Here is a 19,706-nt window from a genome sequence, read left to right as displayed (position 1 = left end):
TCCTTCCTTCCTTCCTTCCTTCCTTCCTTCCTTCCTTCCTTCCTTCCTTCCTTCCTTCATTTCTCTCGCTGGCAGGCACTCTGAGCCTGTGCTCTGGCCGCCGGCCGGGGTTACACGGGAATGGGATGGGGGGCGTGTCCTATGTATTCCAGACAGTATTTTTATGGTATTTTTATTTGGGGACTTTATATTATAGTTTCTTCCATGGGTCGTTCATTGAACGGCCTGATAATACTCCTAGATTCGCAGAGTCATTAGGAACATTGAATAAAGGGGTGCGCGGTGTGCGGGGCCCGGGGAAGCCTGGACCGACCTGCATTCCACTGTTGTTGTTACTCATCACAGCGGGAGTTGGTGGTGCCCAACGGCCTGCTTCTGCGACGGCCTCATCCGTGCCTGGGCGCTCGTGGATGGCAGGGGCGCCTGCTGCAGGCCAGTCACAGGAGACCCCGGCTGCTGGGGGTTCTGCTTCTCAGCTGTGTGAGCTGGGCGGGCTTGCTCACAGCCCTGCTGCCCCGGTTCCTCACCAGGACGAGGGATTAGTCACAGTAGAAGTCGTCCATCCACTGTGATCTACTGCAGAGGGCTGGTATGAGGATGTCCTAGGCGAGTGTTTGTAAGGTGCTTCAAAGAGTGTCTAGCGCCTAGCAAGTGGTGATATTATCAGAGAAAAGGATGAATACATGGCTGGGCTCTGATACGTATGGGAGGGGGAAGGGCCATGCTGTGTGGCGGAAATGTCTGGAAGCTGGAGGTGACGCTGAAGACAACAAGACCCTGGCACTTCCTCCTGGAAGGAAAAAATGGCCCCAGGTGGGAGATATTTAGAAAGGCCTGCTGAGACAGAAGTGTCACTCCTGTTGCGGAATTTTCCAGGCTCTTGCCAGAAGATATTTACAAGTGAGAGGGGTGCTTATTAGCCTTGGGCGGCTGGCATATAAGCCTGTGTAGAAACTAGAGATGGGGTTCTCAGATGAGCTCTTAAGGTCCTGTTTGATGTACTACCGAGATTAATTTCATAAAATGGACTTTGGTAAAAGCTAAAGCATGACTTAAGAGATGGATGCATAAAAAGCAATCAGAAAAGGAATAAAAATGTAGCTCTCTGGTTTTCCTTATAGGAGTTTTGTTTTGTTTTGTTTGCTTCTAATATTTGGAGACTTCCAGGAATATACAATGTGTCACTTAAAACCCAACAGTATTTCCACTGAAACCATTATTCCTTCAGCTGAGCTCTTGGAGAAATGAGGATTTTGCAATAGGAAGCTTTTGTGTAATATTCTACCTTCCACAGTCCCACTCTTGAATCTGTCTTCAGCCCCTTCTACATGGTTTGCTTAGCTCATAGCTTGGTCCTGAATTAGCATTAGGCTCAAGCCTACCCCTTGAGTCTGGAAGGACACAACCACTCCTGGCCCAGGTCTTAGCACGAACCCTCACCCAGCTCAAAAGGTGGGAGATGGGCACTCCACACAAGCATTCAGAAAGCCCAGTCTCCTACTTTGCTAGCACATGACAACACACAGTCTACCTACTGACCCAGCTCCCAGCTCCTGTGGCCCACAGGCTGTGGTCTGAGGCTGCTGGTGGTAGAACCTGTGGATGGGGATGGCTTTGGCAGGCTGGTGTGGGTGGCTTCGGTGGCCGGGGCTCCCGTTACCTGCATCAGGGTGACTGGCTGTGCGGTTGTTCCTGGGACTGGTGGCTTCTGATAGGCTTTTGTCGCCTCACCTGTAAAAGAGATGAAATGATACTGGGGCCTACAAAATCGTTGGGAGGCTCTTGAGTACAGAAACAAAATAAATGTTTATTGAATGCTAGCTTTGAGCAAAGATCTGTGCTAGCTGCTGTAGAGGATAAAATCCACCTGTCTGAAAGGAATGTATAACCTGGATGGAGCAATGAGCCAATAAGCAAACCAAACACTAAATAACAATAAAATATTTAAACAATTTTTTAAAATATTTAAATACAGCAACATAGAGAGGGTAGAACTCGATTAACGGTGAAATTAATTTGCCGGACGCCAGAAGCAATGGTTCATGAACTTTCTTTTTCTTTCTGTCTTTCATCCTCCTTCCTTCCCTCCTTCCTCCCTCTCTCTTTCTTTCCTTCTGTGTCAGTTAGCATTGACCTAGGGATGGAAGGAACCCTTGGGGCTTTCTCTATGATTGACTCTTAGAGAATGCATTCTAGATGTTCTAGCTTAGATTGGTTCATGGCTAGTCAACTAACTCCTCTGGGTCCCAGTTTTCTCATCTGTAAAATGGGGTGACAGAAATAATTAGATGGTAAGGATCATCTAGATTCTACTTCTAAGTTGGGCTCTTCATTCATGTGTAATTATTTAGATTGTTTCCACGATTTTAAACAAGTCTCAATTTATTAGTATTCTGCATGCCCTGATAGTTTCTCTGAAGGTTCAGGGCAAGGGGACAAATGGCTACCCAGTGGGCATTGGCTATTGAATTGACAGCCATGGGTCTGTGCCAGAAGGAGACACAAAATGGCCCCCAAACTGAACAGTGCCCCAGTCCTGGGAGGGAAAAACAGCCACCAGTTACATGGGTCTCCTGAGCCCCATGGCAGGTACGCCAGGTACAGAAGCTGCCTCTTCCATTGTCTGCCACCTGCTGGCATTCCTTGGCGTGTGGCCACCCCCCTCCAGGCTTCACGGCCGACATCCTCAGGTGTCTCTCTGCTCCATCTTCATATGACCTTCTCCTCCATGTGTATCAGATCTCCCTCTGTCCCCCCGCCCCAGACGATTCAGGATAACCTCCCCATCTAAAGAGCCTTAACTTAATCCCATCCACAAAGCCCCCCTCCCTCTCCCTGTTGGTGTTTTGCCAGATACAGAAGAATCCACAGATTCCAGGGACTAGGACAGGGGTATCTTTGGTCGGGGGACATTTTTTCAGCTTACCCACCGCATCCTAGCTCTAGCTTTTGACTCTGCTTAGGGCTGATGCATCTCTGGTGCACAAAAAAGCAGCCAAGAGGACCGCATGTGAGATGAGAAGGCGCTGCACGCTTCTGTGAACCACCCAACTTCCCCTTTGACACCGTACAGCACGCGGGGAAAACGGCGTCGGCCCTGTGGCTGCGGACCAGCCACGCGGACAGACGTGTGGTGGGGCATGTAGACTCACTACCCAGCACTGGCATCTGGGCATTTGTCACCCTGCCGCCGCCACCTTCTGCAGGGATCACAGCAGTGACTCAGGACAGCAGGCCGGCCGACGGTGCCCCGGGCACGGGTGGGAGTTTGGCCCTTCAGTCTGCTCTCATGGGCATTGGGCCATTGGGGCAGGAGACGGATCTCTCATTCACCCTGTTGTTGCTAACAGTGGGTCACCTTTAAACCTGCCCGTAGACCATGCCAGACAAATTGCTAAAGAGCTGGCAGTGGCCTTCGGGGTTCAGCCAGTCTTCACGCCACCCTTGGGCAAGACCGAACCTGTGTGATTTATGACATTTCCGTGACTTCAAAGGCAGTGAGCGTTCATAACAAGTCCTAGGGAAGTTTCTAATTTCTCCAAAAGAGTCTTCTGTCTCACCCTCCGGTAAATGCCATGAAGCATTAGTGCCTTGGCAGGGGGATGCAGGCCCAGGTTGGGCCTACTTCATAAAGGGAAAAGCCATTTAACAGAACGACTTGTATATTTTATGAAATAGGATGAAATTATTAATTTGGAAAGCAATATATAAAACCTACAGTACATTTTACTTGCAAATTATTAATTAAACCATAATTAAATTAAAAAACAAAACTTCTAGCAATAATGAACATTTTTGCCACCTTACACTTACTAGATATTGAAGTTATGAATTATTTTTTTATCACACCATTGCATAATTCTGAGGTTTCTAAATACCCCAGTCTTCCTTTACTAATACTGATTGCTGGAGAACAGATTAAATATCCTGATGACAGCCATTTGTGTTACTTGCTTAAAACAGATACTTTCAAGCATGTCATCAATTCAACCAACAGGTCCATCTCTGGTTTTCCATGGTCTCCCACGGGCTGTTGTTTCTGCTTGCTCTCCTGCACGGAATAGAACTGTCTTTAAGATGAAGAGAGAAAAAGCTCTACCCCAATTGCTCCTGATTCCTTACTGAACGTAATGCTGGATGTGACCCAAAATGAATTCTTCATAGTACCTGGTTCCTTTTGAGCAAATTAAAATGAAACCAGTTGGGGCACCTGGGTGGCTCAGTTGTTGGGCGTCTGCCTTCAGCTCAGGTCATGATCCCAGGATCCTGGGATCGAGCCCCGCTCAGGCTCCCTGCTCGGTGGGAAGCCTGCTTCTCCCTCTCCCACTCCCCCTGTTTGTGTTCTTTCTCTCACTGTGTCTCTCTCTGTCAAATAAATAAGTAAAATCTTAAAAAAAAAAATGAAACCAGTAAAATAGTTTCTCCATATAATCTCAAATACATGGAAGTTTCATGGAAATCTTTTCAAAGATTTTCATGGGAAAACATATAAAAAACTTCCTTTAGGCTGTTAACATATTACTCTTTGGACGAGGTCATGAACAGTTTTTTTTTTTTTTTAAGATTTTATTTATTTGAGAGAAAGAGAGTGAGAGAGAGCATGAGCAGAGGGAGAGGCAGAGGGAGAAGCAGAATCCCCACCGAGGAGGGAGCCCAATGTGGGGCTCGATCCCAGGACCCTGGCATCATGACGTGAGCTGAAGGCAGACACTTAACAGACTGAGCCCCCCAGGCGCCCCGAGGTCATGAACAGTTGTAGACAACTACCTTCTCAGCAGCAGTAGGAGGTCCTCAGAGCTCCCTACACTTGATTCATCATTAGATCATAGTGTTAAAATGCAGGCCCCAGGGGCCTAACCACATAGATTCTGATTCACTGGATCTGGGATGGGCATTGGAAATCTGATTTGAGAACCGCCAGGCAATGTTAGACTGGACTTCTGACTTCAGCTCTCACCAGCTTGGCCACTAAAGTTCTTTGAGCCTGGCTTCCTTTGCTGAAAAATGGGGATGGTTGGACCTACCTGGCAGGGCTGTTGTCATAGTTAGAGATCATGTCTGCTTGCCACGTGGTAGGTATTCGAGCAATGGCAGGAGCTGACGTTTGTCATCATGTTATGTCACACGTCTCCTTGCCCCAGTGGAAAACAGTGCTTTCAGCAGGTGCCAAATGTGAGGCGCCATGAAAAAGACACTGAAGCCAGTTTAACAGCAATGCCTGGAGGTCGGAGTGATGGGGGAGGACTTGGCTTTTCCCGCCACTAACTCACTACAGGCCTCAGGATTACACACAGGGGCAGGAAATCTAATATTCATTGAGCATCGACTATGTGCCAGACAACTGTGACAGCCTCTTTTACATAAGCATTCACATTTGATATTAAACACAATCCTGGAAGCCAATCCAAGAATTCCCATGTATTCCAAGAGGTCAAGGAATGTACATAAGGTAGCAGAGCCAGGATTTGGACCCACATTTGTTTGATTCCAAATTCTGTATGTTTTTCCTCAAAAGGGGAACAAAGTGGAAGGCAAGTCACAAATAGCCTCAAGATTCCTGAATGTGGTTCCCATCAGAGGGTGGCCCAAGACCACTGTAGAGTTCTGGTGGAAACTGTCTTACTCTCAAGACCGGGGCAGGGGGTGGTCTTGGTGGGGATAGACAGCGAGGGCAGGAGGTTCTTAGGAAATCAAACATATCATCATAAACTTCAGCTTGATTTGCCTCCGGAGGGAGGGGCTGGGCCGATGACCAAAGGGAACCAGGAGGGGGGTTCTCCTGCCACTCTTGCTCAGCAGCCTCTAATAAAGATTTACTTTCCTTTTTCTTTTACTGTAACGCCAGCAACGTGCCTTCTTGGGTTTGATGAGCTTCTACAAACCAACACTTACCTGTTTGTATTTAGCTCAGAGTAGCCTGAGACTCTAGCCAAGTAACAGCTGCCTGCATGATGGTTGCTAACTGCCTGGGGAAACAGCATTTAAGTCTTAGGAATGTCCATCCTCCACAGGAGCTGCACCAGGCAAATCGAGATGCTTTTGATTTTTATTTTTTGAAGGTGCTTTCTACTTTTTTGAGTGAGATATTTTCCTGTGGAAGAAGGTTATTATGCTTTGAGGGGGTCATCCTAACCTGATTTACCTGTTAACTCACAGTCTTGGACGGATTAAGAAGCATTTTATAGGGGCATGCCAAGACCGGAGGAACCAACTGCTGGCCCTCACGTCTTCATCTCATCTGCTTCCCCCACTTTCTGTAGGAATTTTATCATTTGGGTAGCCACAAAGGGGGCCACCTTTTTACGGTTCTCACTGGGATTTTTTTATTTGAACTGGTGAAAGCTTACTCTTTAATGAGACTATAATTTTAAGGAGCAGTTCCTCTAGAAGCTGGGCGAGACCTCAAGTATCCCTTTTATGTGTATGTTGGAAAGGGATGTTTATCCTTTCTCTTTGTGTGGGAAATCAAAGTGCCCCCAAAGACAATAATGCATAGCCCAGCTCCCGCTTTAACACAGAAACCTAGGAAAAGGTATTTTCCTTGTCTGCGGTCCACCTGTACTCCGTTTGTGGTTCACAGGAAGCTGGATCCACACAACCTCATAAACAGTGTATCTTTGGCTTGGGGTATTTCCATGAGTTGCTTTCTGTGAACACATACACCACACCATCCCCGTTGCTTCCCTTCATTTCCTACTTGAGCAGAGACAGCGTTTCCCCTCTCAGTGGCCAGGGGACGTTTCTAGACAGAATGTCCTGTCATCTTCTTCTTTTTTTTTTTTTTAAAGATTTTATTTATTTGACAGAGAGATAGAGAGAGCACAAGTAGGCAGAGCGGCAGGCAGAGAGAGAGGGAGAAGCAGGCTCCCCACAGAGCAGGGAACCGGACGTGGGGCTCGATCCCAAGACTCTGGGATCATGACCTGAGCCGAAGGCAGATGCTTAACCGACTGAGCCACCCAGGCACCCCTGACCTGTCATCTTCTAAAGCAACAATACAGTACAATCTAAGGCAGCCGTCATCCTGAATGCAAATGACACAAACATAGATGTCATCTTGGAATTGCAAAAACAAAACCCAAAACCAAGCATCATCCTTCAGCCTAGCCATCTGATTCCCTTGATTTCTGCGCCCATGTTCTTGGCACCTGTTATAATATTGCCGGAGTCAATGGAGGTTGACCAGTTAAGATGTTAATTTCTATACTACCTCCTAAAACACGTGTTTATAAACTCGGAAGGTTTAGATGAAATCACACGTGAACACTTGCCTGTTTTGGCAGGGGGGCTTTTCGTTGATGAATATGTAAGAGCCGATGGGTAGGTTACACCCTTTTGGGGTTTACTTTCTGCAAAAAAGAAAAAAAAAGGAAAAAAATGATTTATTTCTAGAGCTAGAAGTTTTAGATGGTTCTGTTCTGGTAAGTTGATTCCCTCCTTCCTATTTATCTCTCTGGAGTTCAATAAATCCATCAGTCTCCCCCCCCCCCCCCCGGTGAATTGTTGATTACAATAAGAAAGTCAAGAGATGTTTTGTTTTCCTATAGAGCTTGTGTTTTATTAATATTAGAAAGGAAGCAATAAAATGTCCATGACTCAGAGTTCCCATTAGTAACCCTTATTCTGCTCATGAAGATGTGACATATAAGCTAAGGTTTTCATACATGTGGTGTTGAATGTTTAATTAGGTCAGTAGATGGATGTAAAAACACTCCCCACGCTCTCCTTCTGGACGCCCCAGAGCTCTGGTCACAGGCTAGCCTTGCAGAATAGCTCTCTTTCCCTTTCACGGACCCAGTGGGATCCATTTGAATTCCATGGCACTAGAGAAACCTAAAAGTAGGTTTCAAAATAAGCATTTGTTGCCCACCTAGGGAAAGAGAGTTTAGAGGCCAGATGAGGAGAAGAAATGTTAATATGTATCAGGGCAACAAGGGAGGCATAAAAAAGAAAAACGATCAGGTGATCGGGGCTGGATAAGGAGGTACCAAGCCTGATAGGACTGAAAATTGCCTGAGAAGGCTGCAGTCTACAAAGCCTCCCTCCACCAGGAAATGATGCCTGACATTCCACCACAGGAGTTTTGCTCCACAATGAGATGGAAAGTGTCAGTTGGGATACAGAAGCCTCCCCTCACCCCCGAAGGTGGGGGATCCGTCTCACTTGGTAACTGTCGGATCAGCATCTAGAGCAGTGTCTGCAATGTAGGAGATGCTCAATAAGTATTTATTCAGAAAAGGAATACCTTAATGCTTAGATCTCTGTTACAACTCAGAGGGGTCTCACCTGTTATCTAATATTTACATCTGATAAGGAAAGAATTTTAATGTACAATCTAAGGAAGTAGTTTTATAGGATAGGCCTGGGGAGGAGACAGTGAGGAGTGTCGTATGGAGAGCCTGAGGGGTGGGACAGAATCTAGAGCACGATTTTGCCAAAAGCCCTATTGATACAAGGGATTGCAGAGTCAGGAAGCAGACGGAATGACAGGGGCTCAGAAAGGGCCTGGCACTGGGAATAAGAACCTCTTTTCTGTTCCAATTTGCCATTAATTAGCTGCCTCAATCACTGAGACTCTCATTTTTCTCATTCGGGAAATATGGACAACGATATAGGCCAATTTACTACATTAGGTTGTAGGGATCTAATGAAAAAAAGAGTTAAACTCTTTTGGAACTATATGTTACCAGAGAGATGTGAAGATTCTATGCTGACATTACCTATAAATATCACGCAAAGTGGTGATGAGGCAAAATGTTTGGGCTTATGGAGTTATTTCATCTCATTCAAGTCCCCCCCGCCAGCCCCGGGAGAACAGAGCTTGGCCTTTCCAGGTCCCCCACCCTTGTCTGGGCCACCTCCAAACGACAGTGATTGAGGTTCTTTCGGACCCAAGGAGGGCCCCACGGCTGCAGGCCTCACTTTATCAACAGAGCACACTGCAGAGACATCATCTCCCTCTGTTTACTCTTCTTGCATCTGAAATCCTCTGGTTCTTTCTGCTTCTATTCAGAAGGAAAAGGAACATGAGCTCAGTTTTCTGAAATGTGGATCAAAGAACAAATGGGCTGTATTAGGAGGTCCCTCTCTGACCTTGCCTATCCCTGGACTGTCAAAAGATTGTGCTGACCAAAAATGCACATCCCAGGTCCTGCTCCCGTCCCCGCCCGCCAAAGTGAATTAACTAAAAGCACAGTGATCTGTGAAAATTAGAAATAAAAACCTAGAGAGAGGTCACGGAGGCACCTGAGCCCTCAGAGGAGGATTCGGACCCAATCCAGCTAAACTTGAGCCCCCAGATAGTGGGGAACAAGCCTTGGCTACTGGCCAGTCAATGCCCTTATGCTGCAATGAGCTCTCCCTGTTCACCCATTCGGAAGAGGCTCCTAGCCGTTGCAGAAGCACACGTTTGTTATAATTGGCAAGAAGCGTTTTGGTTAAATGTCACTACGTGAAATGAGGGGACACGGAAGTTGAGATTTATAGGGAATAATCTCAGCAGACTGATTTTCATTTACAAAACTCGAAACATCTCTACTCTCTTGGAGTTAATTTTTCTTTTTAAACCTCTGTTGGGATTCTTGAATTGCAGGCTATGCACTTAAGATTGAAACATTCTTACTTAGCCAGGAGCAACTTGGTAAACACCTATGTAGAGATTATATTTCTCTCTATATTTGACACATTTGGATTCTAGATATTAGCATTTTCATATGGCCCCTATTCTGCATTCTCTCAGATGTTTGATGACTTTCCACTATCTGGCATAGAAACCCATTTAATTTGAGCCCTGGGTGTGCAGAATTCTGCAGGCAAGAGGAAGCAGGGACTGCTCAAGTTGTGAAGAACCCTAAAAGGTCTCTTTGTAGTTCTGTTAAAACTCTGGTCCATGGAGGGTAGTAGGAGTTGGGGCTTGAGACACATAAAGGTACCAGAAAACTACCTAGACTAGAAGATCTACTATGTTACAAAATATTTCTCCCCTCCTTGCTTTAATTGGTCCTTCCATAGGTGGTTTCTCAGGAGAGTGACACGGCTCCTAATCTTGTTGGGGTGCCAGGAAGCTTTGTTAGAATCTATTTAAAATCATGTGAAGCCTTTTTGAAGAAAATGGGAGATTCAAGGCCCAGAGTAAGGCGAGTATAAGATGGTGACAGGACACTGTGTTGTGCTCAAACACCAATCAGGACATGTCAAAAAAAAAAAAAAAAAAAAAAAAGCCTGAAGGGCTCCCACTGGCCAAACTTGGAAAATCTGAGTGCCAAAAAGAATAATGATAATAATGGATTATAACATATTTTCGAAAACAATCCATGAGTCCATAGTGGTACTTGAAAAAATAGGTGTAGAGAGGGGGAAATACCCCTCTTCTTTATATAAGAATACTTGCTAATAAATGTGGAAGGAATGACGGGATTAGAACAATCATAATTTTTTAATTTCTAGTGCAATTCTTGCTACTGCAAGGATCACCGACAGATGTTAAAACCATTAGGTGAATTTGTTGGGGAATGAGTTATTCATGCTGTTTGGAAGTATCACCCTACAGATTACTTATTAATTACAAGGTATCTTTACCATGGAGGGAGATTGTAATGTATCCAACCAGTCAACTGTAGCATCACCAACGACTGGACAAACTGGCATTATTGTGCCTCCTGAGAGGGCCACTGTGATACGGCAGAATGGATAGGCTAGGATACTACCTAGGTAGGACCCTTGGCAAAGTAGTTAACGTGAATCCAATCATGAGGAAATAGCTGGACATGTTTGTGAGACACAGCACTAGACAACTGGCTGGGACTTCAAAAATGTCATTGCCATTCATGACCAAAAAAGGTGGTGTGGTGGTAGCTCATTCTAGATTAAAAGAGAGTAAACAGATGTGCCAACCAAATGCAATGGATGGTTTTTATTAGACTGTGGATCAGAAAGAAAGAGAGAGAGAGAGGGAGGGAAGGAGGGAAGGAGGGAGGGAGGAAGGGGAGGGAAGGAGAGAGGAGGAGGACTAAGAAGAGGAACAACTTGCTATGAAGACTATTTTAGGATAACCGGATATAATTGAATAAGAACTATTTGTTAGATAACATTATTGTATCAGTGTTAATTTTTTAGGGGTGGTATTGGTAATGTGGTTATTTAGGAAAATATTCTTGTTTTTACCAGGTGTGTGCTGAAGTATTGAGAGATGAAGTGTCATGATGCCTTGCGGCTTATTTTCACAGGGATTAGAACAAAATAAAATAAATGATAGGTAGATAGATAAAGCAAATGTTGCTAGGTGAAGGGAATGTGGGTATTCATTGTAGTGTTCTTTTAATTTTTCTTTCAGTTAAAATTCAAAATAAAAGGTTAGGTTGGGGGAATGTCACAAAAATAGGCAAGGGCAGGTCATGATAATAGATACTTGGTTACCTTTTCACTGTGAAATCACACTAGTCATTAGCTCACTGACATCACCTCATTGGAAGAGAGAAGTAAAGAGTGAAAATGATTGTCTGCAAAAATCCTAAGGAGCTAGAGAGCAAGAACTGACTAGTGAAACAATTAATTAAACAAAAAGAAATCTCAAAATAGTAGCTTGGTTCTCTAAGAGCCTATATCCCTATCCATTTGCCAGAAATATCAAGAAATGAGGATCCGGATATGAGACCTATTTGGCCTCACTAAAGGAATAGTTAAAAAGAACCCAAGTTATTAAATGTAATTCACTTCATTAAAAGTTTGACTGGATTTACGGGTAGCTGCAGTGTGTTTAAAATGAGCAATTGGAGCCTTTTAATATTTCCAGACTTTGTAGTGATTTATCACCATCATTATAATTTATTGTTTCATGATCCTAATTATCGGAAGAGCTGATGCTTCAGATTTTGATGAAATGAGTCGGGCCACGCACTAAAGCCAACAGAACATTGAAAGGAGCACACTTCATCCCGTGAGGTCACTTAGGCCAAGCGCCGGGCATGGCGGGGCCTCCCCAGAGCACGGGCCTACCTGAGACAATGAAGGACTCTCTCCAGCGTGGCAGCGACAATGACTGCACACCATTGGAGTAACTCCCTTTGTAGCCAGATTGTCCAGCGACTTTCCGGACAAGTATTTTCCCTCCTGAATTATCAAGCACGCCACTATGAAGAGAAACAAAAATGTGAAGAACAGAAAAACACCGTTTGACGCAATCAACCGACCATCAAACCAGCCTCTGTCTTTACTGAAAGATAGGAAAGCAGGGAGATCAAGATGAGGTTTACCCTGACTTGCCGCCCACCCCCCAAGAAGGGTGCCTCCATCGCATGGCCCAGCATCTGAGCTTGAGGTCGGACTTCCTCTTTCTTATTATCAGGACCTGGTTGTTCCGTTAGGCAGCAATTTCTCTTTGCCACCGTGCCTCAGATTTCTTTTCCTTGGTTTCCTCATCCCCACTAGTTCGTTCATTTAAGTAAAACGTCCTTCCTGACCATTTCTAATTTGGTGTCATGACACGGCAGAATGACTCCCGCTACTTTGAAGGGTGGCCATGACATTTTGCAAAACACATTATTCCTTTTATTTTGGGCCAGGGAAGGGAGGTGTGCAGCTAAACTGAACTCATGAAAAAGACTCCCTCCTAGAAATCGTTTCTTTAATTTCTACGATTTTGAAGATTTTGGATCCTGATGTGACAGAGACTGACGTATCTACCTCTTCGCTTGCACGTGAAGCAAGGCCTCCATTCTGGTTCCTCAGCATCCCCTCCCCTTGTCCTTTCTTTGCCCCAGAGCCTAAAATGGCTCCCGTGGGTATCTGTGATTTGTAGCACACAGGCAGCTAAAAACGCACTTAGATTTGTTCTCATCAACACCCTCCCTCCCCTCCAGGAATGAGAGCTGCCGTTTCCTGCCCTCCCACCTTCACAAGTCAAGAACTTTCAACACTCAACTGCTCAGTGACCCGGAAGGAAGGAAAGCGATAATAGTACTTGACATATAGAGCACGTAATTGCTTTAAAATCATCCCTGTGTGAGGTTTCTCACCGGCTCCTCCCGGCAAACCTGTGAGTTGCAGAGGGAAGGTGGTGCTATTGTTCCCATTTCCCAGAATTGGGCTTGGACCAGTGGAGTGACTCAGTCCAGATTTTGTAACTGGTTAAATTGCAAGGGAGGGATTTGAACCCAGGTCTAGCTGACCTGGAATCCTGGGTTTGTCCCACTTGGTCACAGTGGCCCCTCAGAGTCCGAAAGCACGGGTACCTCCTGATGCCAACTCCTCATCTTTCCAAATCTTTTTTTTTTTTTTTTTTAATTCTGACCTGGAGAGATTTTCATTTATCTTTTGAGGGTCATCTTTCCAAATCTTTGTGACCCTGCCCTCTCTTTTCTCTCGGGAGCTCAGAATCCGTTAGCTCAGGTCTCCCAGGTGCAGCCAGGCTGGTCTCAGCGCCCCCAACAGAGCACATGGTTTCCACTCACGCGTCTTGTTCATGCTGCTCTTTCCCTCTGGAAAACCAGCTCCCACTTCTGCCTGACGAGGCCCAACACTTTCTTCTCCACAGAGATTCTGAAAAGACTTGGCTCCATCCCTTCCTAACGATGCCTCAGACTCTTGTCTCACAACCCAGACTCTGATTTTATTTGGTCTTGTGCGATTTCCTAAACATTTCTTGAGTTGATTTTTGTCTCCCAACTAGATTAGACGTTTTTCTTAGGGAAAAGACAGTATTTTATCCTTCTGCGTGCGTTGGAAGGCCTGTTGGTGGAGTGTGGATGCCACCCACAAGGGCTTATGAAAGCCAACTGTTAACTTTCCAGGATTGTGAGAATTGGTTCACTTCACACGGTAGCTTGAAATCAGCCACGGTGGGAGGATTTAAACCCCTGAAATTGGTAACTCAGCACTACCCCTGCTTTGGGGGATCTGGCCATTCAACATTGACAAGCACGGCCCTTGTGTAGGCTGAACATTCTATTTATTTGAAAAAAAGAATATATATCCCCTGCTCCCTTTACTTATAATTAATGGGGAAGATAGAAATAACAGCTTTTTTCTTTCCCTCCCAGGAAATTATTCTGCCCTCGGTTTCATAGTCCATTGTATTGAGGAAATGTGTGTGGGGGCACTTGGTCTCCTGTTGAAGTGAAGTCCGAAGCACGTCAGGGGCCATTCGCAGTGAGGGGGGAGGGGGGCCTGTGGTGAGCTTCCCTCAGGCTGTTTGAGGAAATGGGAAGGGCCCAGGGGCTTCTCAAGCTGGACAGGGCTGCTGACGCCCCATCTGAGGGTGATGTGAGACTGAAAACCCAGCCTTCAGGGAAGGTGCAGGACGGAACTATGGTGTGCTCATGAGATTTCTCTATTGCAGGCAAGAGGGATGCCTCATCTTGAGGATGGACTTAACTGGAGGATGTGGATCTTCTCAGATGTTCTAGAGAAGGGTAGATGCTGGGGAGGTCAGTGGTCTATAAACTCCAGATGCCAACGGCAGTCCATGGAGGTGGAATGCACCAGAGACTCGACCACTGGAGGAGACACTGGAGGAGGGAGAGAGTCTGCAAGAGGCTGTGGTTTCACTTAGGAAGCAGATAGGAGCCATGGTACTTTGGAGAATTTATGTAAATGTGACCTCATTTCTATCCTCACTCAGGGATAGGCACCTCATATATATTCTCTGAAAGAGCAAAAACCGGTTTCACTTCTTTGCATCCTCAGATGCCCTGCTTGATGCTAGACATAGCCTTCAGATTCCTGTCCTCCCTGACCCCGGTGCCAGGGGCCTGGGCTCAGCTGAGGGTCAGCTGCATGGTTCGGAGAAAAGGGCTGGGATTTGAACAATTGCCATTCTCAGGGTAGGCTTCTGGTCAGAAATCAGCATGAAGAGTGCTCTGCATGGGGGTTGCCCCCTCATCGCCCCATTGGGGAGAAATCTTCCTTCTCCCCAGCACTTGGTCCCACTCTAAATACAGAGGTTGATTCAGGACAAGACTGAGCCAAAATATGATGCCTCAAATACATTCATCATCCCTTTGGTTTGAAAGAATCGAGGGAATCACTCATAATAAGACATCTGATTATGATATATTGTATGAATATTAAATCCTAAAGCTAATCTGAATGTCTGAACCAAAATGTGCTCTCTCCAGCCTCCCAGTTCTGATCATGGGGGGCTCTGACAGGCCAATATTGGAGGCCCCGTGTGTACTTTCTACTCAAGTTCTCTGTCTTGAATCCTGCCTTCTGAAAACAGACTTGTTCTGTGTGTGAAAAAAAACAACTGAGAGTATCCAAAATTCCTATCTGTTCTCCCTTAAGACCTCTATTCATCCTTCTCATGGACAGTGATACTTCTTTCTGAATAGAGTTTCCCACTAGATCAGACGCTGGTCCAGGAAGTTTCAAAGGGCACTTGGTTGCTCAAGTAGCAAATCTTGTTTTTTTGAAACATTCAAGTTCTTCTCCACCCCTCTACCCTCCTCTATAGTCTCTCCACGAGTTCCTACACCCCAGTCCAAATGCTGGGATTGCCGAGTCCTGGTCCTTGTCAATACCCTTCTTATTTTGTCCCTGGTGGTGTGTCCATCCATCATAAAGCCGTTCCGACTCTTACTGGTCCAAAGTCTGCATCCACTTCCCTTTGTATATTAAGCAGTACTGGGGCTCCCCTGTTCTTATGTAAATGTGTCGCTTGGGCTCTGGACTGGAAGTCCCGGAACATGAGCTCTAATCCTGAATGTGCAACTAACTAGCCATTGAATTAGCTTCCTTATTTCTCAGCCCCTCTTCTAACAAATGGGAATGTTAACAGCAGCCTCGTGGGGTTGCGATGATGCTAGAAGGAGAGAATCACAGTGCAAGGGATTACTGTGATTATGACGGCATCTTTGTGAGGCTGGATTAACTCATGCGACTCTGACCTGCCTGGGAAACACAGAAAGGCAAGACAGAGCCAGCAAGGGACAGAGAAAGCAAGTGCCAACCATTTTGGGTCCCAGCTGGAAAAATATAGGTGACCTTAAGACAGGCTCGGCCCCTGCAACAGACATCAGTGTCCACATAGACACGGACTGGAGAGTGCTCATGGTGTGGATGCTGTTCGGGCACGCACACACATGTGTAAGGATGCATGTGAGCATGCACATGTGTGCAAACATATGTGTGGGAGCAGGCATGTGTGTATTCGTGCACACGCACGTATGGGTAGATTTGTGTACCTCTTTCCTTTATGCATGAAATTTCTTTCAGAGTGAAAGCAAAATATTTTTTCTACAGTCTGGGGTTAAGAAACAGGGTTTGGTATAGTTCTTCTTGAATGTTTCCCTACTTCTCCATAATAGAGCCTTCAGAGTCCTGCTCCTGTTGGAAAATCAGTCAAGCTCATCAGCCCTCCACAGCAGCGGTGAGGAGGATGGCAAACAGACTCTGCTAGTAATTCTTAAATCTCAGTTTACACATAGACTTCGTTCTTGCTGCTTCCCCAAATTTCTGAGAAGCCACTGACGAGACACCTGGAGAGGGAGTAAATTTTACATCTTTCCCCCTCTCTCTGGCAGGGATAAATGAATCCATCACCTGACTGGTGTGCAAGTAAAGAGAAGGAAAAAGATCCTGAAGCCCGAATACTTCAGAAACTTTGCCCAGTATCTGGTGGCTGAGCATTGATTCCGGAGTCGTGTCCCAAAGCATCTCAAAGTGGTGGTTAGGAGCGTGGGCACTGGACTTAGGTTCGAGTCCCCACTTGGATACTTGTTAATAGTGCAGCCTTAGAAAAGCTAGTCAGTCTCTCTCCTCTTTAAGATGTGGATAACAGTAGTAGCTACCGCATAGGGAACCGTGAGGATTAAATACGGTGACATAAGTGAGATGCTTGACATGGACACTCTTAGCCTTATTATCAAAGATAGGAAGTAGACACGCATCTTCCTGAGTTGGGACTCCCAGCCTAAGCAAAAAGGTCTGAGGATTCTGTGAAGGTCACTTCTGCCTCTCTTCATTTAGGCAGTGACTTAGTTCAAAGCATGTCCTACTTCCTGTCCTCCTTCCTGGAGCCCAAACCAACAGCTGCCCAAGCAGAACCACCTGTCACCCTCTTCCTCACTTTTCCTGTTCTACTCGTCTCCAGGCCATCACCACTGCTGTGACATTTCTTCTCCAAATTTCCAGGCCTTCCTTACTCACATCCCTATTATTTCCTCGTTCAGTACATACAGGGAGAAAAAACATGCTTTATGTCACCGAGAACTATGGTTTCCTTGTCATGAACATGAGAGAGTAGAATTCTCCTCCCCATCCCCTTAGGGTCGGGGAGAAGTCGGTCCTTTCCACGGAGCACTGTGGAAGGAGATCTGGGACCACGCATGGCTTCTGTGTAATCCCATGGGGTAGGGTTGCCACAAGAAGTACTGGATGCTCAGTTACATGTGTACGGTGTTGCCTGCTCCATCAGGCAACCTGCACGGGGAGCTCCCTCCCCACAGCCTGACTGCTCGTTGTTAAGTAGCTTGGAGGTACCCACCTGTGAATCGCGGCGCCACACACGCTCGAGTAGGATGCATAGATATCCGTGCCATAAACGTGGTATTTCGGGTCTTGGCATCCTGCCGGACATTTTACAACAAACTCAAGATTGATTATCTTTCCAGCTTTGACATCGCAGTTGATCTGGGGCACAGCTGGGAAAGCAAAATGAGGTCAAAATTACACTTAGTGGTATCAGCTTATACATGGGATGACTCTGTTAGGTCGTAACTGTTCATGTACTTAATCTCCAAAAGCCAGAGCCTGGGCTGACCCTGGGTCCTCTCCATATAATGAAAGCAAAGATATAATTAGGACATTCCTCAGACCAAAAGAACAACAATGACCATCAGATGCATTTAACCTGCTGAGAGCAGAAACAGAGGTGGAATCTTGTGCTTCTCCAGACAATTGAAGAGGAGAACTCTGGGAAAAGACCCACCTCCAAGGGTCAGAAACGTCACCTTGAGCCCATGGCTGGAGAACACTGGTTTTTCAGATGCTCAGGAGCTAGCCCAGGAAAAGAGGGACCTCTCAGACAACCTTACAGGACAGAGGGAAGGCATTTCAGGAAGGGTAAATGAGGGAGGCTGGGCCCGGGGGCCAGGAGGCCAGGACCAGGTTGGCCTGCTGCCTCAGAGGCCCTGTGCTGGAGCCGGGCAGGAGGATGGAGAATGGGAGTGTTGGGCCAGGTGAGGGAGGCGGCAGTGCTTGTCTTCTGTTCAGGAGGTGGGGCACAATGGAAGGTTTTTGGACAGGGAGACAGATAATGAAAGAGATCTTTGGTTGAGGTCCTAGAGAACGGGTCCTAGATCCAGGGCAAGATGAGAGCCATCTTTACCCATCTCCCTCAACACTTGGTGGAAAGCGTGGTAATCCCCCATGGAGCATCTAGAAGAAATTCATTCTTTCCTCTCTCCTTTTTGGCTTTGTTGCAGCCATTGCCAGACTAGCACTGTCCATCAGGCAAGTCTTCTAGAGCTGAGAGTTTGCCCGGGAATGAGGTGGCACAGATTGTCTAGTGGCAGTACCTGAAAGGGGGACTTGCTGCGTCTTTCCTGAAAAAATGGCCCTCAAAACTCCTGAAGGGAAAGGTCTCCTAGACGATACTATCCTGGTGCCCTTGTAGCTAGGAATGTCTTCTGTTCTGGGCCCCTTTCTTCACAAGGGACTCTGAAACATGAGCACAGTTCAGAGAGTAAGCAGGCTCAGGAAGAGTCCAGAAACCATCAGATGTGAGGGCTGGCTGGCAGACGGGGCTGTTCGTCCATGAGGAGGTGAGAATCTGGAGGAGGAAAGGAGTCCTTGTCTTCCCAAGTAGGACTGTTGTGTGCCATGACACCAGACGGCCAAGCGAGAACGAAAGGGGAAATTTTCTACCGAGGCAAATTCTGCAAAGAAGAACTTTCTAGTGCCTGAGGTTGCCCCTGAAGGAAGGGGCTGCCTCCTGAAGCAGTGCATTCTCTGAAGCATGCGAGCAGGGACTGAACAGTGGAAGAGGGGATTTCTGCATTGGGTGGGAGGGAGAAATAAAGCCCCGCCCAGTGCTAAGAGTCCGTGATTACACACAGGGATCCAGGATCTCTGCCAGGCCACCCACCCTCTGACTGGGTTACCGAGATGGTCTCAGAGTTGTTAATGGCTTCCAGCTGTATCCAAGACGCACACTCTTTTTTTTTTTTAACCCTTATGTACCTGGACAGAGCAGAGTTGCGTTTCACTCAGACTACGGAGAGAAGTGAAGTTAGAACTCCTGCTCTTTTCCTAAACACTCCTCCCAGTCGATCTTGGCCATGCAGGGCTGGGCCAGCATGGAAGCCCTTCTCCTGGGTGCGGTGGGTGGGGGGCGGGGGCAGGTCTGATCGCAGGCTAAAACAATTTGTGGTCTCAGTTAAGAAGCCAAGCCCTGTGCTCTGAGCAGCCTGCGCGTTTTCTCCTCCCTACCACAGGTGGCCTCCTCTCCAAAGCTGTGTTCCTTTTATCTTTTATTCTTTTCAATCCTGATACTCAAGGCTGCATTTACTATTTTGAGCCTTAGAATATTTATTTATTTTTTTTTAAAAGGCACTTTGGGGCCTAAAGACGCCAGTGTCTTCTCTCCTGAAATTAGTTAATTGCTCCCTGGGTGTAACTGGACGTGCTCAGCTCCCCTCCCTTCTGCACGCCACTCCCCCACTCCCAAATGCATCTGCTCCTTCACCTGGACACAAAATGGACCTGCC

General features: G+C 46.4%; 1 protein-coding gene across 2 annotated transcripts in view; it reads right to left on the bottom strand.

Annotated features, from left to right (window-relative positions):
• Positions 1–19,706, bottom strand: part of VIT (vitrin) — a 101,265-nt gene that overhangs the window by 39,836 nt on the left and 41,723 nt on the right. For both annotated transcript variants that reach the window (XM_035000906.1, XM_035000907.1), the window contains exons 4-7: positions 17,483–17,639; positions 11,995–12,128; positions 7,272–7,349; positions 1,540–1,731 (exon numbers count right to left, since the gene is read on the bottom strand). In XM_035000906.1, coding sequence (XP_034856797.1) covers positions 1,540–1,731; positions 7,272–7,349; positions 11,995–12,128; positions 17,483–17,639 — 561 coding nt within the window. The remainder of the gene's footprint in view (positions 1–1,539; positions 1,732–7,271; positions 7,350–11,994; positions 12,129–17,482; positions 17,640–19,706) is intronic.

Source organism: Mirounga leonina, unplaced genomic scaffold, assembly GCF_011800145.1.
Source record: "Mirounga leonina isolate KUSES-001 unplaced genomic scaffold, KU_Mleo_1.0 Mir_125, whole genome shotgun sequence".
In the NCBI taxonomy this organism is placed as follows: domain Eukaryota; kingdom Metazoa; phylum Chordata; class Mammalia; order Carnivora; family Phocidae; genus Mirounga; species Mirounga leonina.
The sequence above is the reverse complement of the archived record's forward strand: the minus strand, read 5'-3'. Positions and strand labels throughout refer to the sequence as shown.